The sequence below is a fragment of the Notamacropus eugenii genome, chromosome 5, assembly GCF_028372415.1.
Source record: "Notamacropus eugenii isolate mMacEug1 chromosome 5, mMacEug1.pri_v2, whole genome shotgun sequence".
Lineage (NCBI taxonomy): Eukaryota > Metazoa > Chordata > Mammalia > Diprotodontia > Macropodidae > Notamacropus > Notamacropus eugenii.
The window spans coordinates 46,983,532-47,004,315 of NC_092876.1; the positions used below are offsets into that span (position 1 = coordinate 46,983,532).

At 41.7% G+C, this 20,784-nt stretch overlaps 1 protein-coding gene across 4 annotated transcripts in view; it reads left to right on the plus strand.

Moving 5' to 3' along the window:
• Positions 1-20,784, plus strand: part of SLC45A1 (solute carrier family 45 member 1) — a 42,950-nt gene that overhangs the window by 14,127 nt on the left and 8,039 nt on the right. For all 4 annotated transcript variants that reach the window (XR_011966990.1, XM_072608764.1, XM_072608763.1 and 1 more), the window contains exons 3-6: positions 3,349-3,441; positions 4,007-4,231; positions 13,011-13,750; positions 19,341-19,494. Coding sequence is in view for 3 of the 4 variants with exons in the window: in XM_072608764.1 (XP_072464865.1) it covers positions 3,349-3,441; positions 4,007-4,231; positions 13,011-13,750; positions 19,341-19,494 (1,212 nt within the window). In the remaining variant the exon portion in view is untranslated. The remainder of the gene's footprint in view (positions 1-3,348; positions 3,442-4,006; positions 4,232-13,010; positions 13,751-19,340; positions 19,495-20,784) is intronic.

Genomic DNA, 20,784 nt, shown 5'->3' on the forward strand with positions numbered 1-20,784 from the left:
ACCTTAGATGACTTTGATAGCCGTATGAAGGACGGATGAGAGCGGGGAAATACTTGAGGTATTGGCAAAGCCAATGAGCAGTGATGAAGTCCTGCCCCAGGGGATGGCAGTGCCAGAGGAGAGAGGGGAGCTTAGGAAGAGAGGTTAGAAATGTTTAGGGGGCAGCTAAGTGGTGCACATAGCGCTAAGACTCATCTTCCTGAGTTCAAATCTGGTCTCAGACACTTTCTAGCTATGTGACCCTGGACAAGTCACTTCACCCTGTTTATCTGCAAAATGAGCTAGAGAAGAAAATGGCAAATACCTCTGGTATCTTTGCCAAAAAAAAAACAAAACCCAAATGAGACCACAAAGAATCAGACATGACTGAATGTCAACAATGGAAATGCTTAAACTTGGCAATGGATTCTGTATGGGTGGGATAGGGGGAAGGAGTCAGAGAGTGAGGACTCAAGGATGACCCTTAGATGCAAGCTGAGGTGACTGGGAGTATGCTGGTCTTCTAGGAAAATTTAGAAGAGGGCAGGGATTGGGGGGAAAGCTAACAAGTTCTACGTTGAACATGTTGAGTTTGAGGTTTCCATGGGACATCCAAGATGACCAGAGAGATAGAGGGAGATGCAAGACTGAAGGCCAGAAGAGGTTAGGGCTAGATAAATAAGTGTGTGAATCATCAGCATGAAAAAGCTCTTTCTGTCAAAGATTCCTTTGAGTTCTGATGTCATATGTCATGACCGGGGGTTCTATTGAAGATGGAGAATCATTAGATTTAGGACTGAAAAGGACCTGATGCATCAACTAGTCTTACTGCCTCATTTGACAGATGGACCAGCTGAGGTCCCCAGAGATCAAATGACTTGTCCAAGATCTCATAGTCAGCAGGAGACCTATCTGGGTGCTGAGAAAAAGGAAAGCAGCCAGAAAAAGCAGCAAAAGACAGCGTAAAGAACATTAGCTTTGAAATCACAGGCTCTGTGTTCAAATCCTAACTCCTACCTACAGGACTCTGGGCTTAAATTTCTTTTCTTTCAGATGAGGTGGTTAGTCAACAGTCTCTTGCAGTGCTTTAAGGCACTTTCAGCTTTGCATTTGCATTGTCTTGAATTAAGTTTCATTTTGTCTAAACTAGACCAGACAACCGCTATGTAAGTCTTTTTTTAAAAAAAGCATTTTTAAATTCTAAATACCCAAGAAAATGAATATTTGCAAAGTAGAACAGAAAATGAAGTTCATACATAAAACTATAAATCTCTTATTGAGTACAGCTTGCTATTTTACACAAGAAATCCAATAGATATAATTTATACAACAAATCATTATATTGCATATCATTGTATTATCATGCATTGTATAATTATATTATGGCAGCATAATATATAATCATAGAAACCATATATTATATATAATTATGTCATAATACATTAGACATATATTATAATATAACATATTAGATATATTATGATATAGTGATATGTTTCTATGAGTTGGTTATATAATATATAATTAATATATCATATATCCCTTATAGGATTTTATGTAAATACACAATTTATATAATAAATTCAGTACAATAGCATGTAATCAATTTCAACATGTCACTTTCAAAGCTATTCTATTTTTTTTTGTCTTGTCCCATTTCCTTCTGTTCTCTCCTTGTGCCTTGTGGGGGAAAAAACTAGGCATAAAAGAAAGTTTCTTTTCTTCTTTGGTTTAACAGCCCTATCACTTTTCCCCTCCAATCTTTTTCCCAAATTGAAAAGAAATTTTTTTTTCAACAAATATGGAGTCAAGGAAAACAAGTCCCTGCAGAGGCTGGCCGTTCAGTTCAATCTATTAGATTCTTTAAAGCCCAGCTCAGATGTGAGCTCCTCCACCAAGGTCTTTCTTGATCCTATTCCACCCCCGTCTCACCTCCTGCTGTTAATCCAAAAATACATGTACCATTTTGCATCTTAAGTCCATCCCTCTGCAGACAAGAAGTGGGCAGTGCGCTACGCGCTACGTTGGAGGAATTGTTGGTTGGTCATCGAATCAACAAAACCCCTTGTCTTTTAAAGTTGTTCTTTTTTAAACATATAATGTTTAAGAATTGCCTGGGATACCAAGAGGCTAAGTAACCAGTGCCACTTGGACCATCTACGTCTGAGGCAGGATTTGAGCCTTGGTCTTCCTGACTGTGGATCTTTCCACTATTCCAGGCCATCTTAAACTTGCTTATATTCATTTCATTTGTTTTTAAAGGTGGGCCAAGTGAGGATTCTGCTTGGTTTTCTATTTTAAAGCCCTCAATTTAGGCCAGAGAATGGAGCACTAACTGAGGAGGCCTCAAGGCATCCTGGACCACTTTAGGAAGACCAAGCAATTGGGCTGAAAGTTTTCTGGGAGTGAGAGACCCAAGAGTAAGAAATTCTTAGGAATCCTCTGGGTTATCACAGCTGCTTAGGGTGACTTCTGGCTGGAGCCCAAGTAGAAGCTTTAAAGGAATTGTGAGAGAATCCTTCTCTTTATTCCAGAGCTCATGGTTTTTCTACTCACTGACATCCCAGGTTTTCCTTTCACCCACCCTCTCAAAATAATAATAACTAACCATGGACAGCATTAAGGTTTTCGAAGCACTTGCCAAATATTATTTTATTCTTACAACAATCCTGGGAGATAGGTATTATTGCTATCATCCTCATTTTCAGGTGGGGAAACTGAGGCAGGTTAATTGGCTTGCCTTGGGTCACATAGCTGGGAATGATCTGAGACAGGATTTGAACTCAGGTCTTCCTGGCACAAGGTCCAGAGCTTTACTTACTGTACCACTCAGCTGCCTGGGAGCCACATGGTTCTTCAAAACACAACTCAGGTGTAACCCCTTATACCAAAGCTTTCCTAATTCTGTCCCACCACTATCCCATCTCCTACTGTTAGTACTACTTCCTCTTACAATTACTTTGTGTTTAGTTTACGTATATGTGTATGAATTTTTTCTCCCCAGGAAAATATTTCAGGGCAGGTTCTAAAATGGTTTCTCTCTCTCTCTCTCTCTCTCTCTCTCTCTCTCTCTCTCTCTCTCTCTCTCTCTCTCTCCATCTCTGTGTCTCTGTCTCTCCTTATATCTCTGTCTTTTTATCTCTTTATTTATGTCTGTCTCTATCTTTCTGTCTTTCTGTATCTTTCTATCTTTCTGTCTTTTCTTCTGTTTCTCTGTGTCTCTGTCTTTCTCTCTGTGTCTCTGACTCTCTCTATGCCTGTCTCTGTGTCTCTATCTCTCTTTGTCTCTGTCTGTCTCTCCTTCTCACCAGCTCTTCTGCATGCCAGATGTGAACACAAATGGCAATCATGGCCACCTTTCTGTTGCAGGCTTCCTACTGCAGCCTTTGCTGGGTGCTTGGAGCGACAGGTGCACTTCCAAGTTTGGAAGAAGACGGCCTTTCATCCTGGTGCTGGCTATAGGTTGGTGCTTTCGTTATTTTAACCCTCCCTGCCCCAAGGACCAACCCCTGGATTTCAGAAAAACCTAACTGATGATGAAAGCAGCTGTGCAGAAAATTACCACCTACCTTTCTTAGGGAGCAACTGGTTTGACTTCCATGTTTACACCTTCAGATACTTTCCTGAGCTGAGACATAAATCATCTTACTTTGTGAACATGGCTCTTGGGCAGCCTGCTTGACTCCAGGGAAGGATTTTCCATGACACTCTAGACCCTCTAGAGCCGGCCTTCTTCAGCTTTTTCCACTCACAACCCCTTCAGTGCTTCTTAAACTGTGGGTTGTGGCCCCATGGAGAATGGTCTGCTCTAGAGGACTAAGTCTCCTGCCATAGAAGGCAAATCTATTTCTTAGATGAAGGAATGAGCTAAGTCACAGCACAATTCCCAGTAGCTACACCTGGCATTCCCAAGGGTCATGTTGCTGGACCAACAGCAGCCTGGGGCTTAGGTGTTAGTTCAAAGTGTCCCCTTAACGTCTTCTCCTGGTTGACTCACTAAGGTCTTTTTTCCCCTCTTGCATCCTAGGTGCACTCCTGGGACTTTCGCTTTTACTGAATGGGAGAGACATTGGCCTAGCTCTGGCAGACACTGTCAGTGACCATAAATGGGGCATCATTCTCACTGTCTGCGGAGTGGTCCTCATGGATTTCAGTGCTGACTCAGCAGATAACCCAAGCCATGCCTACATGATGGATGTATGCAGTCCTGTGGATCAGGACAGAGGACTGAATATCCACGCCCTCTTAGCAGGTACTATATTGCTTTCAAAAGGCCAGTCATGGTCTTGCTCAACATGGCACCATGATGCTTATACATTCAGGGAACTGGGTGTTGAATGTGATTTAAATGAATTAACATCTTACTAACAAAAGCTTCCTAACTTAAAACTATCCCCAACTTGAATGAGGGTAGGAGGTTATGAGTTCCCTCTTCTCTGCAGTGTAAGGGGGAGGGTCTTCAAGCCAAGAGTGGACAATCATTTATTTGATAAACTGTAGAGAACAGTCTATTTTGGCAACCTGTTGGACTAGCTGGCCTCTGATATTTTGTAACTGTGCTTCAGTTGGCGATGAAAAAACAATTCTTTGTAGTCTGGTAGAGAGGGATGATGATTTAGACCAATGGAAGGAGATGCCCGGCAGATTAAAAAAGAGGTTAATCCAAATGGGAAAACAAAGTTCTTGTAGCAATTGAGTTCCACTGAATGCCCAGAAGAGTGAGACCATTTATACAATCATAGATCATAGGATCATAGTCTTAAAGTTGGAAGATGTCTGAAACATCAAGTCCAACCCTTTCATCTTACAGAAGAGGAAATTGAGGCCCAAAGTAGTTAGGTGACTTGTCCAAGGTCAAACAGGATTTCAATCCAACACTGACTCCAAATTTAGCACTCTTTCTTCTGTTCAAGGAAAAGAATTAGCTATATGACTTATTTTAACATCTGTATACTTGTAATGGAGCAGGAAGGGCAGTACAACACAGTGGATAAAGCCTCAAAGTTGGGAAGACTCAGACTCAAGTCCCGCCTCTGGCACATACTGCCTAGATGACCCTGAGGAAGCCCCTCAACCTGACTCAGTGTCTCTAGACAACTCTCAGTCTGTAAGTCCCAAAGCAGATGCTGATCAGCTTTGGGGGAGGGAATTTCCTCAAAGAGGGAAAATGCCAAGGAAATAAAAGGTCTTGACCAAAAAAAGAATTTTCTAATGAGAGACAGAAAGTGCTTAGCAGACTCACTGCATTCAGAAGGATCTGGATTTAAGATCTGCCTCTGAGACATATGGGATCAGAAGGAGTTTCAACATTGCTAGTTCCTGATATTCACGAAGTCATAGATCTGGACCAAACAAAAAATACTTTTAACGTGAAGAGTATTAGAATATATGCACAAAATAAATACAAGGTAAGTTGGGGAAGAGGGAGGCCCTATTCAAAGCATGGGAGCAGGAAGGTGGTGTTTGAACCAAGCTTTGAAGGAAATTCAGGATTTCCGGAGACACAGAGCAAGAGTAGTGACCAGGGAAGGGAGGTTTTATTGGGGAGTAGGGTTGTCACAGGGACAGTAAGTGGAGTGATAGGGCAATCAATTTTTTTGTCCTTTCTAGAAGAAATGATAGTACTGTTCTGATGATTGTTTTCAGAGCAAGAGATGAAAAGAGGGTATGTGTAGGGCAAGGAGGTGCACTCCCATGGCAGGATGGATGGTGACACATCCCAAGATGTCCTGGATGGCTGGATTTTGAAGCACAGTATGGGGCAAGTTATTTATAGTCTTTTAGATGATTTTGTGTTCACTTGATAGCCAACCGAACTCAACCTGAGTGGAGGTCTGATCTTAACAGATTAACTCCCCCAGGGAAAAGAGGCATTGTCTCTGGACCATATGGGGCTATCCCATATGTAGGAGAGCAGGGGCAGTAGAAAAATAGCAAGATGTCCAAAAGTATCCAAGGTAGCTGGATGATTACAGTTAATAAGGATGTTAGGGGCTAATGTGAAAAATATTAGATCCCAGAATTTTAGGTTGGAGAGGACTCAAGAGACCATCTAGTCAAACTCATAGTTGAAGAATTCCTTCACTACATACCCAACAAACGTAGAAAAAATATTAACCCTATATTCTACATTTCAAGTATAACTCTGCTAAAACCATTTTGTTTAACAATTATTCCATATCCAAGTCATTGCTAACTTAGAGAGAAAAATGTCCAAACTGTCCCTGCCTTCTCTTCATTACCCTCTAACATGTGTCTATCTCAAGATGATTTGAGGTATATTTCCTTTACAGGATTCCTTCACAGGAAAAGTATCATAATATACTAAAACGCAGGTTGCAGATAAAATTCCAGAGTAACAGGCACTGCACAATTCCTTCCTGACCTCTGCTCCCATCAAGGATGGAAAGGAAAGTCTACCTTCCTACGATCGATATCACAATATTTTCTGAATAGAAAGAAGGCCCTTCCCCTGAGTAGCTTAAAGGACAGTGGCTTCTGGGGCTAGGGAGGGCAAGAATCTAAACAAGATGAGACCAATCTGATTACTGCCCTCACTCCACTTAAAAGTGGTTGGAGGGAAGGTAATAAACACTGATTTAGCACCTACTATGTGGCAAGTGCTGTAGGAATATTATCCCATTTGACCCTCCCAACAACCCTGAAAAGTAAGTGCTGTCTATTATTCCCCTTTTTCCGTTGAGGAAACTGAGGCAAACTACAGTTAGGTGACTTGCCAAGGTCACACAACTAGTTAGTTTCTGAGGCCAGATTTGAACTCAGGTTTTCCTAACTCCATTCTCAATACTTTATCCACTGAATCACCAAGGCCTTGGCTTTTGTTTTCCCCATTTTCTTAAAGAGAAAAGTCTGGAATGGGTTTTAGGCTAGAGAAAATATAATTTCTTAATAGAATCCCCTTCCTTTTGTGGTCTTCAGCACAATTATTCGAAGGAAAAATCTAGATTAATCCTCAATTATGTACCTGCTAACCAGTACAAAGCTATGTTACTTTATTTGGTTCAAAATATGGAACTCTCTCTGTTTTGCTTTAATATAACATCATATAAATAATAATATAATATAATAAATATAATGTAATATAATAAATAATAAAATGCGTAAAACAATGAGATGACAAGAATTGTTCCGGATGCAATAACTGTTTATCAAGTGACATAATAGGGTGAGGATATTGCCCTGAACTGGGGCCCAGAAGGCAATGAAGTATAGGGGGAGACATGTCCTAATGTTCTAATGTACTTGCGTCTCCAGGCCAATCAATAACCCAATAACTATACAGATTAACAAAGCTTTCTAACATCAAGATGGTCCAATCTGAAGTTGGAACTTTATTCTGCTGATCAACTGGCTGTGGATAGTCTGATTCCCTTAGCAATAGCCATTACAGAATAAATCTTCTGAATCTATACACCGATTCTTCTAACATAGCTATACCTCTCACCTGGAGAGTGTTCTTGTATTATTTGTTCAATCTCACAAAGCTTATCAAGAACTACAACTATATCCTCCTCTCCAATTTTGTGCCCCCTCTACCTGTATGGATATAAAGATTAGAAAGCTTAACGGTTCTCTATATTGATATTATCCCAAGAGAACTCACTACAAAAGCTTTTCTAGAAACCCTATCAAACATATATCATGATGGACTACTTAGTCCCACATACATCCTTCCCAGGATTCCTGAGTCAAGCCCCAGACTCCTTTCCTAGAACCATAGACATGGAAAGTGCATTGTGAGTACTTACATTGCCAACCTGAGAACCTCCAAGCAAAATTTTTATGGCCATAGGTTAGAAAGGATTCTTGATTCTTTGAACTGTCCAACCAACATTGACAAGTCATGTCACTATATATGGCCCTTAGAACATTCTAATTAGAATATCTTAGCACGTTAAGCAATATTATTAGTGGGAAGAGTGGAGTTTTCATGTATTTACCTATGCAGAAATGGTTTGGAGTCCACCTAAAGCCACCTGGTGCTGATTCAATTAGCCTTCTGTCATAAGAAAAGTAGTTTTCCTAATTGCACCAACTAGTGGTCTCTAGGTCTTCATGTGAATTCCAGACTGAAACCACAGTGTTGACTTCATCCCAACTAAATATCATTTACTGTCTCCCAGTCAATAAAGACCCTCAGGAACTAGTACAGTTGCATCCATTAGAAAGCTATATGTAGTTAGAGCAAGAATATTGGAAAGCAATAGCTTGTTAAAGAAAGGGTCACCTTGATAGGAGAGGGAAGATAATAGAAGGAACAGAAAATTGGGGAAAGAGATAATCAGAAGCAAACACTATTGTGGGAGGACAGGTCAAGGGAAAGAATGGAATAAATGAAGGGCAGCATAAGACAGAGGGAAATGAGGTTAGTCTTTTACAACATAACTATTATGGAAGTGCTTTGCATTGTTATACATGTATGACCTATATTGAATTGCTTGTTTTCTCAATGAGGGTGCTGGGTAGGGAGGGAGGGGGAGAATATGGAACTCAAAGCTTTAAGAATGAATGCTAAAAATTGTTTTAGCATGTAACTGGAAATTAAGCTATCCAGGTAATGGAGTATAGAAATCTATTTTGCCCTATAGGAAAATAGAAGGGAAGGGGGATGGAAGAAGGATGGGTAATAGAAGAGAGGACAGACTGGAGGAAGGGGTGGATGGGGTGCATGATGTCCTGGGGTGGGGGGTGGGGAGAGATGGGGAGAAAATTTTGAATTCAAATTCTTGTGGAAGTGAATGTTAGAACTGAAAAATAAATACATTATATATTTTTTAAAAAAGAAAGGATCCTCTTTACACCCTCTAGCATAGCAGTGACAACCATCCACCTCTCTCCCAATTTTAGATTCTATAATAAGATAGCAATATGGTTCCATTCTCACACAGACCAGTAGTACCAGGAACTACGTTTATATCTTGTTACTTTATAAAATGCAGCAATAACAATACGGTAAAAGCATCAATGGAAACAATTTATATGTTGATCATTATAGAAATTTTGTACATCATTGTGTACACTTAACAAATACCTTCAGAAAGAATACATTTGTGGCCATTGAGGCAGGGAGGGGTACGTACAGATACATGGTAGTAAGTACATCTGATTGTTCCATACAATATATCTCATGTTCCCAGCTAACCCTATCAGTCTTTCTTACAGAAATTAACATAGCATCTTTTGTCTTGAAGACGGTAGACAATCTACCTCTAGACTCAGTCTCTCTCCTCTAGAGTAACGCACCCCCCTCAAACACCATGAGAGCAAAAATTCATTTACAGGGGAATACGTACAGTCACTATTTTTAAAATTTTTTATTTGATTTTATTTATTTAATTATTTTAATTTTAATTTTAAATTTTCAGTTCCAAATTCTCTCCCTCTCTCATCTTCCCCACTCACTGAGAAGGCAAGAAATACAATACTCCTTATACATGGGAAGTCATACAAAATGTATTTTAAACTCAGTATGGAAGATCTTAGCTTCCAGTGGCTATTGGCTATCTGCTGGTAATATAGTCACAACCTGCTGGTAGTTTCATTTTCTTTGGCAGGAAGGAAAGAAAAAAAGGAAGGAAGGAAGGAAGGAAGGAAGGAAGGAAGGAAGGAAGGAAGGAAGGAAGGAAGGAAGGAAGGAAAGGGAAGGGAACGAGGGAAAGGGAGAATGGGGGAAGGAGGGAAGATAGTGTGCTTAGATTTGCATCCAGACTCCATCAGTTCTTTCTCTGGGAGCAGATAGAATTTTTCACCGTAAATCCTTTGAGATTGTCTTGGGTCATTGTATCACTCCCATTTTATAGGTGATTTTAGTTTATAAAGTGATAAGGAAACTGAAGCAAATGAGTTAAGTGACTTGCCCAGGGTCACACAGCTGGTTAAGTGTCTGAAGTGGGATTTGAACTCTGATCTTCCTCACTCCAAGTCAAATGTTCTATCCATTCTGCTACCTAACTGCCACTTTAGACAAAAACAAGCCTTGCAGAAAGTCATAATTGTTCTCCCCGAGGGACCAAAAAAGGCCCCAGCTGTTGGCTTCGGACTCAGATTAAGTGGGGAGCTGTTCTTTCTGAGATTTCCTTAGCTTTCCCAAGTTGGGTTCTCAGAACTGAGCTGACCTGCAGAGACAGACAGCCACTGGAGTTAATATTGAGGATGAGGTGACATGCTTAGACCTGCATTTAGGAAAATCATTTGAGTGGCTGAATGGAGGATAGACTGGAGTAGGGAGAGATTTGGGGCAGGCAAACCCACCAGCAGCTACTACAATAGTCCAGCCATGAGGTAATGAAGGTCTGCACCAAGGTGACAGCAGAGGAGAAAAGGGGTCACATTTGACAGATGTTACAAAAGTGAAATCAACAGACCTTGGAAACAGACTGAATATTAAGTGAGGGTGAGGGGGCAAGACCGTGAGGAATCAAGGGTAACTCAGAGATTACAAGCCTGAAGGACTGGGAGGATGCTGATGCCCTTAACAGCAATGGGGAAGTTAGGAAGGTGGGAGAGGGTTTGGGGAGGGAAATTATGAGTTTGGTTTTTGGACACAGTGAGTTTAAGACATCTACTGGTCATCCAGTTTGAGATGTAAGGCTGGAGATCAGCAGAGGGCTTGGGGCAGGATAGGTAGATTTGAGAATTGTCAGCACTGAGATGGTAATTAAATGCATGGGAGGTGATGAGATCACCAAGTGAAATAGTATAGAAGGAGAAGAGAAGAGGGCCCAGTACAGAAGAACCCTGAGGTTGTGGTGAAGAAAAAAACAAGAAGTAGGGTTTGAAGGTACAGGGAGAGGTAGAACCACAACAGGTTAGGATCCCCTAAGGAAATTTCAGAGTTCATGAACATAAAGTGGATCACTTTGGGGAATGGGGAGGCATGGTGAGATCAAGGGTATGACATCATTATATATATAAATCAATCAAAATTTCTGATCATCAGCTGAGGTAACCAACAAGAATTTATTAAGCACCTACCATGTTCTAAACCACAATGAAAGTCACTTCCATCAAGGAAGCTTGCATTCTCTTGGGAGATATAATAGTTCTACATAATAATATTTGTACCAATTGGTTTTTTTTTGTAGATTTAGTCATGTCCGAATCTTTGCAACCTCATTGGGGTTTTCTTGCAAAGATACTGGAGTAGTTTGTCATCTCTTTCTCCAACTCATTTTATAGATGAGGAAACTGAGGCAAACAGGGTGAAGTGATTTGCCCAAGGTCACAAAGCTAGGAAATGTCTGAAGCTAGATTAGAACTCAGGACGTTCTGACTCCAGGACTGGTATTCTAACCACTACACCACCTAACTGCCCAATTAGTGCCAATATAATGTAATTCAAACAAACTCTGCGGGGATTGCACTAGCCTCTTGGCAGACAAGGAAGAGCTTCGCCAGAAGGTGATGTTTGCTACGGGAAGGTGAGTGGAAAGAGAACATGCTAGGACCCTGCACCCCAGGAGGCTGGTCTAACAGAGGGTGTCTCTGACTGCAGGACATTGGCCCAAGTCTGTGCTGTGCTTAGAGATCACCGTGAAAGAATAGTAACAAATCCTTGCATGTCGGATTAACTTATTAGCTTTTTGAAAAAAAAAAAAAAAGGACAGTTGACTTCAATGACTTTTCCAAACTCGAATTGCCATTTTTGGCAAAAATCCTGCTTTTTTTCTGTCACTGTCACTTTCCAGTGCTTTCCCCTGCCCTCATCTTTATCAAAACCACAAATAAAACCAACGCTGTAGCAACATCTGACAATCGATGGCTGCAGCCATTGGCCACCAACTCTCTGCCCAGAGGTAGGAGGTGAGACATGCTTCACCTTTGGCACCAAGCTCAGTCACTGCTGCATCAATCAGATTCTGGTGCCCAATGAGCTGCAATGGGGTTCAAGTGAGACAGTATTTGTAAAGTGCTTAGCACAGTGCTGCGTATGGCATGGGTAGCTAAGTGGTGCAGTGGATAGAGCACCAGTACAGGAGTCAGGAGGACCTGACTTCATATCTCACCTCAGACACTTGACACTCACTAGCTGTGTGACCTTGGGCAAGTCACTTAACCCCAGTTCCCTCATCCTGGGTCATCTCCAGTCATCCTGATGAATATCTGGTCACTAGATTCAGATGGTTCTGGAGAAGTGAGGCTGGTGACCTGCACAGCCCTCCCTCACTCAAAACAAAGTCAAGTACAAGTCATGTCATCATTTCTCTGATGGCATGGTCTTCTTCAGCAACGAAGGATGAACATACACACATATGGCAGGCACCATAAAGGTGTGTTCCATCCCTCCCCTCCCTCCGAGGTGTTTTTATATTGGCCATTGGGTACATTGTTCTCCAGGTCCTGCTTTCTTTGCTCCGAATCCATTCATACAAATCTTTACAATTTTTCTCTGATTTTCTCATATTTGTCATTGCTTATGCTGCTATCATACTGTATTGGGGCAGCGAGGTGGCGCCATAGTGCATACAGTGCAGGAAGATTCATCTTCCCGAATTCAAATTTGACCTCAGACATTTACTAGCTGCGTGACCCTGGGCATGTCACTTAACCCAGTTTGCCTTGGTTTCTTCATCTATAAAATGAGCTGGAGAAGGAAATAGCAAACCACTCCAGTAAGAAAATTCAAAATGGGGTGAAAAGGAGTTGGACATGACGGAAAAACAACTGAAAACAACAAGAAAATCATGTTCTATTATATTCATACCCTACCATTTGTTTAGACATTTTCCACATGATGTGGTCCTGCCTTGCTTCCAGGTTGTTGCTACTACAAAGCATGAATATTTTCATATACATGGGACTTGTCCCTCTGCCTTTGACTTCATGAGGAATGTAAACTGTTTTCTCCTCTCCTCCCCAAACCTTCCCACCTCTCCTTTCCTCTCCTCTCCTCTAATCTCCCCTGCCCTTCCCTCCCTTCTCTTCTCTTCCTCTCCTCTCCCCGCCTCTCCTTTCCATTTCTTTCCCTTCCTTGGCAAGGAAAGGGATTTAAATCCTCTTTCTCTCATCAGGTCTTGGAGGAGGCTTTGGATATGTCGTTGGAGGAATAAACTGGGACAAGACCAGTTTTGGCAGAGCCCTGGGTGGGCAGCTGCGAGTTATTTATGTCTTTACTTCTGTCACCTTGAGTGTCACCACAGTGCTGACGCTCATCAGCATTCCAGAGAGGCCCCTGCAGCCCTTTAGCAAGAAGAAAACTGTGATGAAGAGCCCAAGCCTTCCTCTTCCTCCTTCTCCCCCCGTCTTATTCGAGGAAGGTACCACTGACAATCTTGGCTCTCAGAATGCGACTCATTTATATGCCAGTTTTACCAGCCCCATTTCTCCTCTCAGCCCTCTCACACCCAAATATGGCAGCTTCATCAGCCGCGACAATTCTCTGACTGGGATTAATGAGTTTGCCTCCTCCTTTGGAACTTCCAATATTGATAGTGTGCTCATAGACTGCTTTACTGCAGGGCACGATAACTACCTAGCCCTCCCCTCTAGCTTACCCAGGCAGACCATCAGTGTCAGCTTCCCAAGGGCCCCTGATGGTTTCTACTGTCAAGAAAATGGAATTCTGGAAAGAGGGGCAGTCTCAGTAAATCACGGGCCAGAAGGAGACACGTTGAGGGTGGGCTCTTTGGATGCACCAAAACCTCGATCATCTGGGATTCTGAAAAGGCCTCAGACACTGGCCATCCCAGACGCTGTAGTAGGAAGTTGTCCAGAAAGTAGCAGGAGAAGAAATGTGACCTTCAGTCAACAGGTAAGAGCTAATAAAGGGAGAGGGGAGAGCAAGATCGGACAGCATTTGTTAGTGACGATGATAGATTTAGAGCTATTATTTAGGAATCACTGCAGATGTAGCTTGGCTGGAACTTGAAAAGAGGAAAACTGAGCTTTGATATTGGGGAAAACTACCATTTCAAACTGTCCAACAGAGAAGGGGCTGCCTTAAGGAGTAGCAGGTTCCTCTCACGAGAGGCCTCCAACAGAGGCTGCAGGCTTATTTGTCAGGCATAGTGTAGTGGGAATTCATTATTCAGGGTTGGGTAGGATCAGACAGCAGCTGAGGTCTTTTTTACCTCTGCAATTCTATGAGACTGTGAAAGCCACATGGGCTGCTACAGGAGATAGCAAGGGTCTTCCACCCTGCCAGTCCTTGAGTAAAGGAAGTTTGGTCCGTTAACTATTTGTTGGGTATATTGGAGAGGCCAGAACCAAAACTAAGTTAAATTTGTGGCGTGTGAAAGTCGATGCCCTCCTTCAGCAGCTAGAAGAAATTGAGGTTAAAAGAACCTGCTTACTTTTTTTTAATTAATTTTTTTCAATTAAAAATGAATTTTCTTTTTCTCTCATCCTCTTCCATTGGGAAAGACAAAACAAAGTTTTTATAACCAATAGGCAGAGTCAAGCAAAAATGAATCCTTGCATTAACCATGTCCCAAAAGTCTTGTATCGATCTTACTCTGCACTTTGAGGCCATCATCTCTCTGTCAGGAGGTGGGTAGTAGCATGCTTATACCTCCTTGTTAGCAAGGATAATTACTTAAAATAGAAAACTAGAGTCACTAGTTCCTCATGTAACTGAATTTGTCTTGCTATTTCCATATCATGTCATTTTCATGTCATGGATAAAAGGCTGATGTCGGGGCTGGCCAATTTCCCTCTGCTTGTCCCAGACACCAGAATGGCTAGTGATGGCTCTGGGAGAGGGAAGTTTTGTTCAGAAGGGTTGGACAGGATGACCTCTGCATTCTCTTCCAATTCTGAGATTCTGTTTGAGTGTGTGAAGTGGTAACTGCCCTATTGTAAGTAGGTATTACATAATTACATGTAAAAAGGCAGAAAGCCTTATAAATGGGAAAATCCTAAATTCCTATAAAGGGTTATTATACGAGCTCAGCATTAACCGAGAAGTGTGTTAGTTTTACATCAGGTTGACTGGATGATCAAAATGAATACAATTCAACAAATGTTTATTATGAGCCTACTATAAGCAAATGACTCCTATGCTCTGGGGAAATAGAGGTGAGAATGAAACAGTCTGATCCTCTGGGAGCTGATATTCTGCAAGGAATACACAAACAAGTGAAAAGTGTATAGAAAGTGATTCAAAGTAACATCATGAGGGAAAGAGTGCTAATGTCAGGGAGCTTCGGAGGAAACTTAGGATACTACTGGCAGGCTGGAGACACACAAAGCCAGGAGATGGCGTATCATGAAGAGGGATGGCTGGCAGTTGGAGAGGTCATCAAGGTAAGGAATATGGAATTAGGATGGGATTGTGTTTCCAATACCGGGAGGAAGAATTTGTACTTTATCTTTTGGGCCCCGTTTTACCAGCCCTCTCACACCCAAATATGGCAGCTTCATCAGCCGTGACAATTCTCTGACTGGGATTAATGAGTTTGCATCCCCACTGAAGTTTTTGAGGGTTAAGGTTGGTGACCTGGCCAGATATGTGTCTTAGTAATATTAATTTGGATAGATTGGTGAGGGAAGAGACTAGAGTCTGGGGGACAAATTAGTAGCTTATGATAATAGATAAAATTTAAGTATTTTGCAAACTCTAAAGTGCTATAGAAATGCTTTTTGTGGTTGTTATTAATTATCCAGGTCAGAGGTGATGACGGCCTAAAATAGGGTAGAGGCTTTGTGAGTGGAGAAAGGAGATGGAGGGGAGAGATGTAGAGGTAAGAGCAACTTGATGACTTATTTGATTGGGATGTGGAGGAAGAGAGGAGTTAAGGATCAGTATGGAGTTAGGAAGGTGAGTGACAGGAAGGATGATGGCATCCTCAACTCAAATAGGGAGCCTTGGAGGAAGGATAGATTTGGGGAAAATAAGTTCCTTTTAGGGTATGTTGAGTTTGAGATGCCTATGGGACATCCATTGGAGATATTCAGCAAATGATATGAAATTAGAGCTCAAGAGAGATTGTGGGGTTGGATTTAGGAGTCATCTTAAGAGAGATGATCACTGAACCTGTGGGATATGATTAAGGAGAGTGTAGGGATAAAAGGACCTGGGGCAAAGTGATCACCCTTTAAAATGCTGGCATACCTTTAGAAAATGCCAGTAAAAAATATACCCTAGAAGAATTGTTGAGTTTGTCACAGACTATTTTAGGCATTTCATTTATTTCATGAACTGACTATGAGACATCTTGACCAAGGGTATATTTGACTTGTCATCTGTTCTCAAACAGGTCCAATGACATCATAAGGACTTGAAAAAGGAATTAACCCCAAGAGATAAAAACTAAGAATCATATGTAGAAAGACTGAAGCAATCAGTTGTTTATCTCAAGTATCTACCATTAAGTCCCTGAAGAAAATGAGTGATACTTGGAAGGGTTGTGAGATGAGATCTTTTTCCAGGAAGACAAAGCAACCCTCAGAAGAGCTGCTGACTTTTATTTAGGTGCCTGTTGGTTGTGTGACAAGAACACAAACTAAATCCTGGGGTTTTATTTTGACCCTGATCGGACGTGACCTTAAGCAATTGGATGTGATCTTGAGCAATATCCAAAGAGACCATTTTAGTATTTGTAGGGTTGGGTTGGTACATCGATGTAGGTGAAGGGTGAAGTTGATTCAGTTTAAGTCAATATAACGTGCGTTTAGTCACTGACTACTGTGCTAGCTCCAGAACAAAAATGAAACAGTCATAGTTTCAGAAATGGAAGATATCTTAGGAAAGCTAGAGCTAGGAGGGACCTTAGAGGTCATCAAGTCCAACTTACATAATTTGCAGATGAAGAAACTGAGGTCTGAAGTCATTAAGTAACTTGTCCAAGTGTCAACAGATAGTAAGTGACTGAGCCAGAATTTGAACCAGGTCCTCTACCTCCCAGTCTGGAGCTTTTTCTACTACACTTCACAGCCTACAAGTTTCTACCCTCAAGGAGCTACTAGGGGACTTGCATGGCTAAGTAAATACAAAGTAATTTTAGAGAAAGTAGGAGGGGCACCAGTAATTTGTGGGATCAAGGAAGTCTCCATGTGGAGCTTGAGCTGAGCCTTGAAAAAAGTTTGAGGTTCCAAGAGGAAGGAGAGTATTCCAGGCATAGGAGACATCCTAAGCAAAGGTCCAGAGTGAAGGATGGAATGTTGAGCCCTGGGAATAGTCAGGAGACCCATTGGGAAGGGTGGGAGGGATCATGTGAAACAGTGATTTCCATATGAATTTTGACCTTCAGAGACCTAATGCATGGTTCTATGTTTAATAACTCTACAATAACTGATGAACTCTCCCACGTCATGCATGACAGTGGAACAAAGACTCAAAAGGAGATCTTTAGATGTACTAAAATGTGTATCTGGATGCCAAGTTGAAATGTAAACACTTCCCAAAATGTTTATCCCAAATACTGTTATGTCCCAAAGTGGATAAAAACAAGATTTTTATGGAGGAAGATATAGGTCTGTAAATCATCTCAACCCCTAAGTACAAATATAACCCTGGACAAGACTTCCATTTCTCTGGGCCCCAGTTTCCTTAGTCATAAAATAAAGGGGTTGGATTAGCTGATCTCTAAATTCCCTTATACTCTAAATTGGTAGTTTCCCCTACCCTCCACCCCCAATTTGCTGACTCTTAGTGTGACTATGCTCTTAAGTCCTGAGTTCCAATCTGGCTTTAGACTCATAGTAGCTGTGTGACCCTGGGCAAGTCACTTGACTTACTTACCTCAGTTTCCTCATCTGTAAAATGGTGATTAAAAAAACAAGCATCCAACTCCCAGGGTTGTTTTGAAGATCAAATGAAATGATATTTGCAGAGTGATTAGTGATGTGCCTGGTACTTATTAAGTGCTATAGAAATGTTAGCCATAAACAATAACTATAATTATTGTTATTTTCATCATCATCTCACAGAATCACAAAACCTCTCAGACAGGAAGAGACCTCAGTGGACACCCTTCCCTGTAAAAGGAGTCCCTCTGCCATGTTCCCAACAAGAGGTCATTCGACCTCTGATTGGAGCCCTGCCATGAGGGGACCCCACTACCTCTCAAGGCAGCTGATTCCATTTTTAGGTAGTTCCAATTGGTAGGCTGCTTTTTCTTTATATCAAAAGCCTAAATTATTCTCTTTGCAATTCCCTATCCACCCAATGAGGACACCTAATTCTATTGTAGGGATCTAAACAAAATGAGCCTAATCTCTTTTTCCTTTGACAATATTCAAGTTTTTAAAGACAGGTAGGTGGCACAGTGGATACCGTGCCAAGCTTGGAGTCAGAAAGACCCTGGGCAAGTCAATTACCCCTGTTTGCCTCAGTTTCCTTATCTGTAAAATGAGCTGGAGAAATAAATGGCAAATCACTCCAGGATCTTTGCCAAAAAAATCCAGCACAGGGTCACAAAGAATCAGATACAACTGAGACAACTACATAACAACAGCATGGTGGCTCTCCCCAATACTCCTCTCAAAGCTTAACATCTCCAGTTCCTTCAGCTGATCTTTATGTGGTATAGATTCCAGGCTCTTCACTATGAGGATGACTTAAAATGTCCCTCCCCGCTTTGATTTTCTGTAATGCTCAAGGTCACCTAACCTGAGGACCTGGGTTCAAATTCTGACTCTCCTGTTTACAAGTTGTGTGACCTTGAATAATTCTCTCTGTTTCCTCATCTGTAAAATGATGGGGTTGTACTAGCTGGGCTGGACACTGGGTCCCTTCCTACTCTAAATTCTTCCATCCTGTCTGTAGTTTTCCAATTAGCAAAAGAGTACCAGACTGGCGCTAGAGGGAGCTGTAAGCCATCACTTGGTCTCCATTTTGTCATTGTCAGTCCCTTTTAGCTCCAAATCTCTGAAACTGTAAGCAGCGGGTACATAGGATTAGGGGTGGAGAACCTGCAACCTCGAGGCCACATGTAGCCCTCTAGATCCTCAAGTGCAGCCTTTTGACTGATTCCAAATCCCCTTAATAAAATTGGACTCAGTCAAAAGGCTTCACTCAAGGACCTAGAAAGTCACATGTGGCCTTGAGGCTGCAGGTTTCCCACCCCCTGGTAGAGTGTGCTGGATCCCTCCCACATAATGTGGCATAGAAGTTTTGACTTGTTCCCTTTCTGACTTGGGCTGGTCCACTCCTCCTTGGATAGTTGGATGCTCCTACCACCCTGTTTTTGTCCTCCGGCAGCTCAGAGATTCCATGCTCAAGTGGCCCACCAACTTTGGCCTCCCCAGGAGTAAGGACCCCAGGCATTCTGCCCAGTCTTCTGATTCTAGCCTCGCTCTCTGTTTCTTCCTGATCTACCTCGAATGAGTCAGTCCTTTGGCTGTGATGATCGACAGTCTTGCTACAAGCTTGATTTTTGTGCTTTTATCCTCCTTTACAGGTTGCTAATATTTTGCTTAATGGTGTGAAATATGAGAGCGAGCTGAATGGCTCTGGGGAGGTCTCAGAGCAATCACTTTCCATGCGGCGTCTCTGTTCCACCATCTGCCATATGCCGAAAGCTCTTAGAAATCTCTGTATCAACCACTTCCTGGGTAAGTGCTAACCACATCATGGCTAAGGAAGAAAGAGAAAATCCTGACAACCAAAATGATGTCCAAGGTGGCTCTCCCATGGAAAGTCCTACCATGACTCCCACTCCTACTCCTACTCTTTGGAGTTCATAGTGTTTAGATCTGGAAATGATTTGGGAAGTCATGAGTCCATAGATTTTGAAATGTAAGGACTTCAGAGGCCATCTGGCCCAATCTCATTGGACAGATGAGGAAGGTGAGACTGCTGACTTGCTTAGAAATACAAGGACAGCAAATGGCAGAGTGGGGAATCTGAATCCAATTCCTCTGCTTTTGAACATAGCATTCTTAAGGCACTGTTTCCAGAAAGTCCTCTTTAATTCATTTTAGGCAACTAGTTGGCATAGTATGTATAGAATACTGGATTCTTGGGGTCAGGAAGACCTGAATTCCAATCTTACCTCTATCACTAACTAGCTGTGTGACCCCGGAGAAGTCACTTAACCTCTGCTTGCTTTAATTTCCTCATATATAAAATGAGAATAATATTAATAATAGCACTTCTCAGTCTTGTTGTGAAGAATTATATATGTAATAAGGAATATGTTTAAAGCACTTTGTAAACCTTAAATACTTATATAAATGCTATTATTACCATTAATTTGTCAAAGTAGCTAGCTGAAACTGGTACAGGGTCATTGTTGAGTAGCAAGATTATGAAAAAATTAAGAGGAGGGTGAGTATGAAATCAATACATCTCCATTTCCAGGTTCCCCTGCTCCTTCTAAATCACTTAGCAGTAGCTAGCATTTATATAACCCTTTAAAGATTAAAAAACACTTTACACATGTTATTTGATTTGGTCCTCACAGCAACACTAGGAGGCAAGAGCTTTCATCCCCAATTTTTTTTTAAAGTTGAAGCAGACAAAGGTGATGTGACTTGTCCAGGGCTACACAGCTAGTAAATGTCTGAGGCTGGATATGAACTCCAATCCTGATTCTCTATCCACTGAGGAAGGATCAGTTGTCTGGCATTTGGAAATTTTTAAGAATCTCAGAATTGGAAGGGATGTCAAAAGTCCTTTCACCTGAGTCATGCTACCATCTTTGCATCATTTGCTCATTGTTGTGCCTACCCAACTGCTTCCTCTGGGGCCAAGCAGAGTAAACCTGAGCCCTCCTTCCACTTGACTGGGAAGGGAAGCAAAGGGAATAAGCATTTATATAGAGCCTACGATGTTTTACAGTGATAAATGTGTAATCACTGCACATAAGATACTATTACGAGGATGTTTGTATTTCCTTTTAT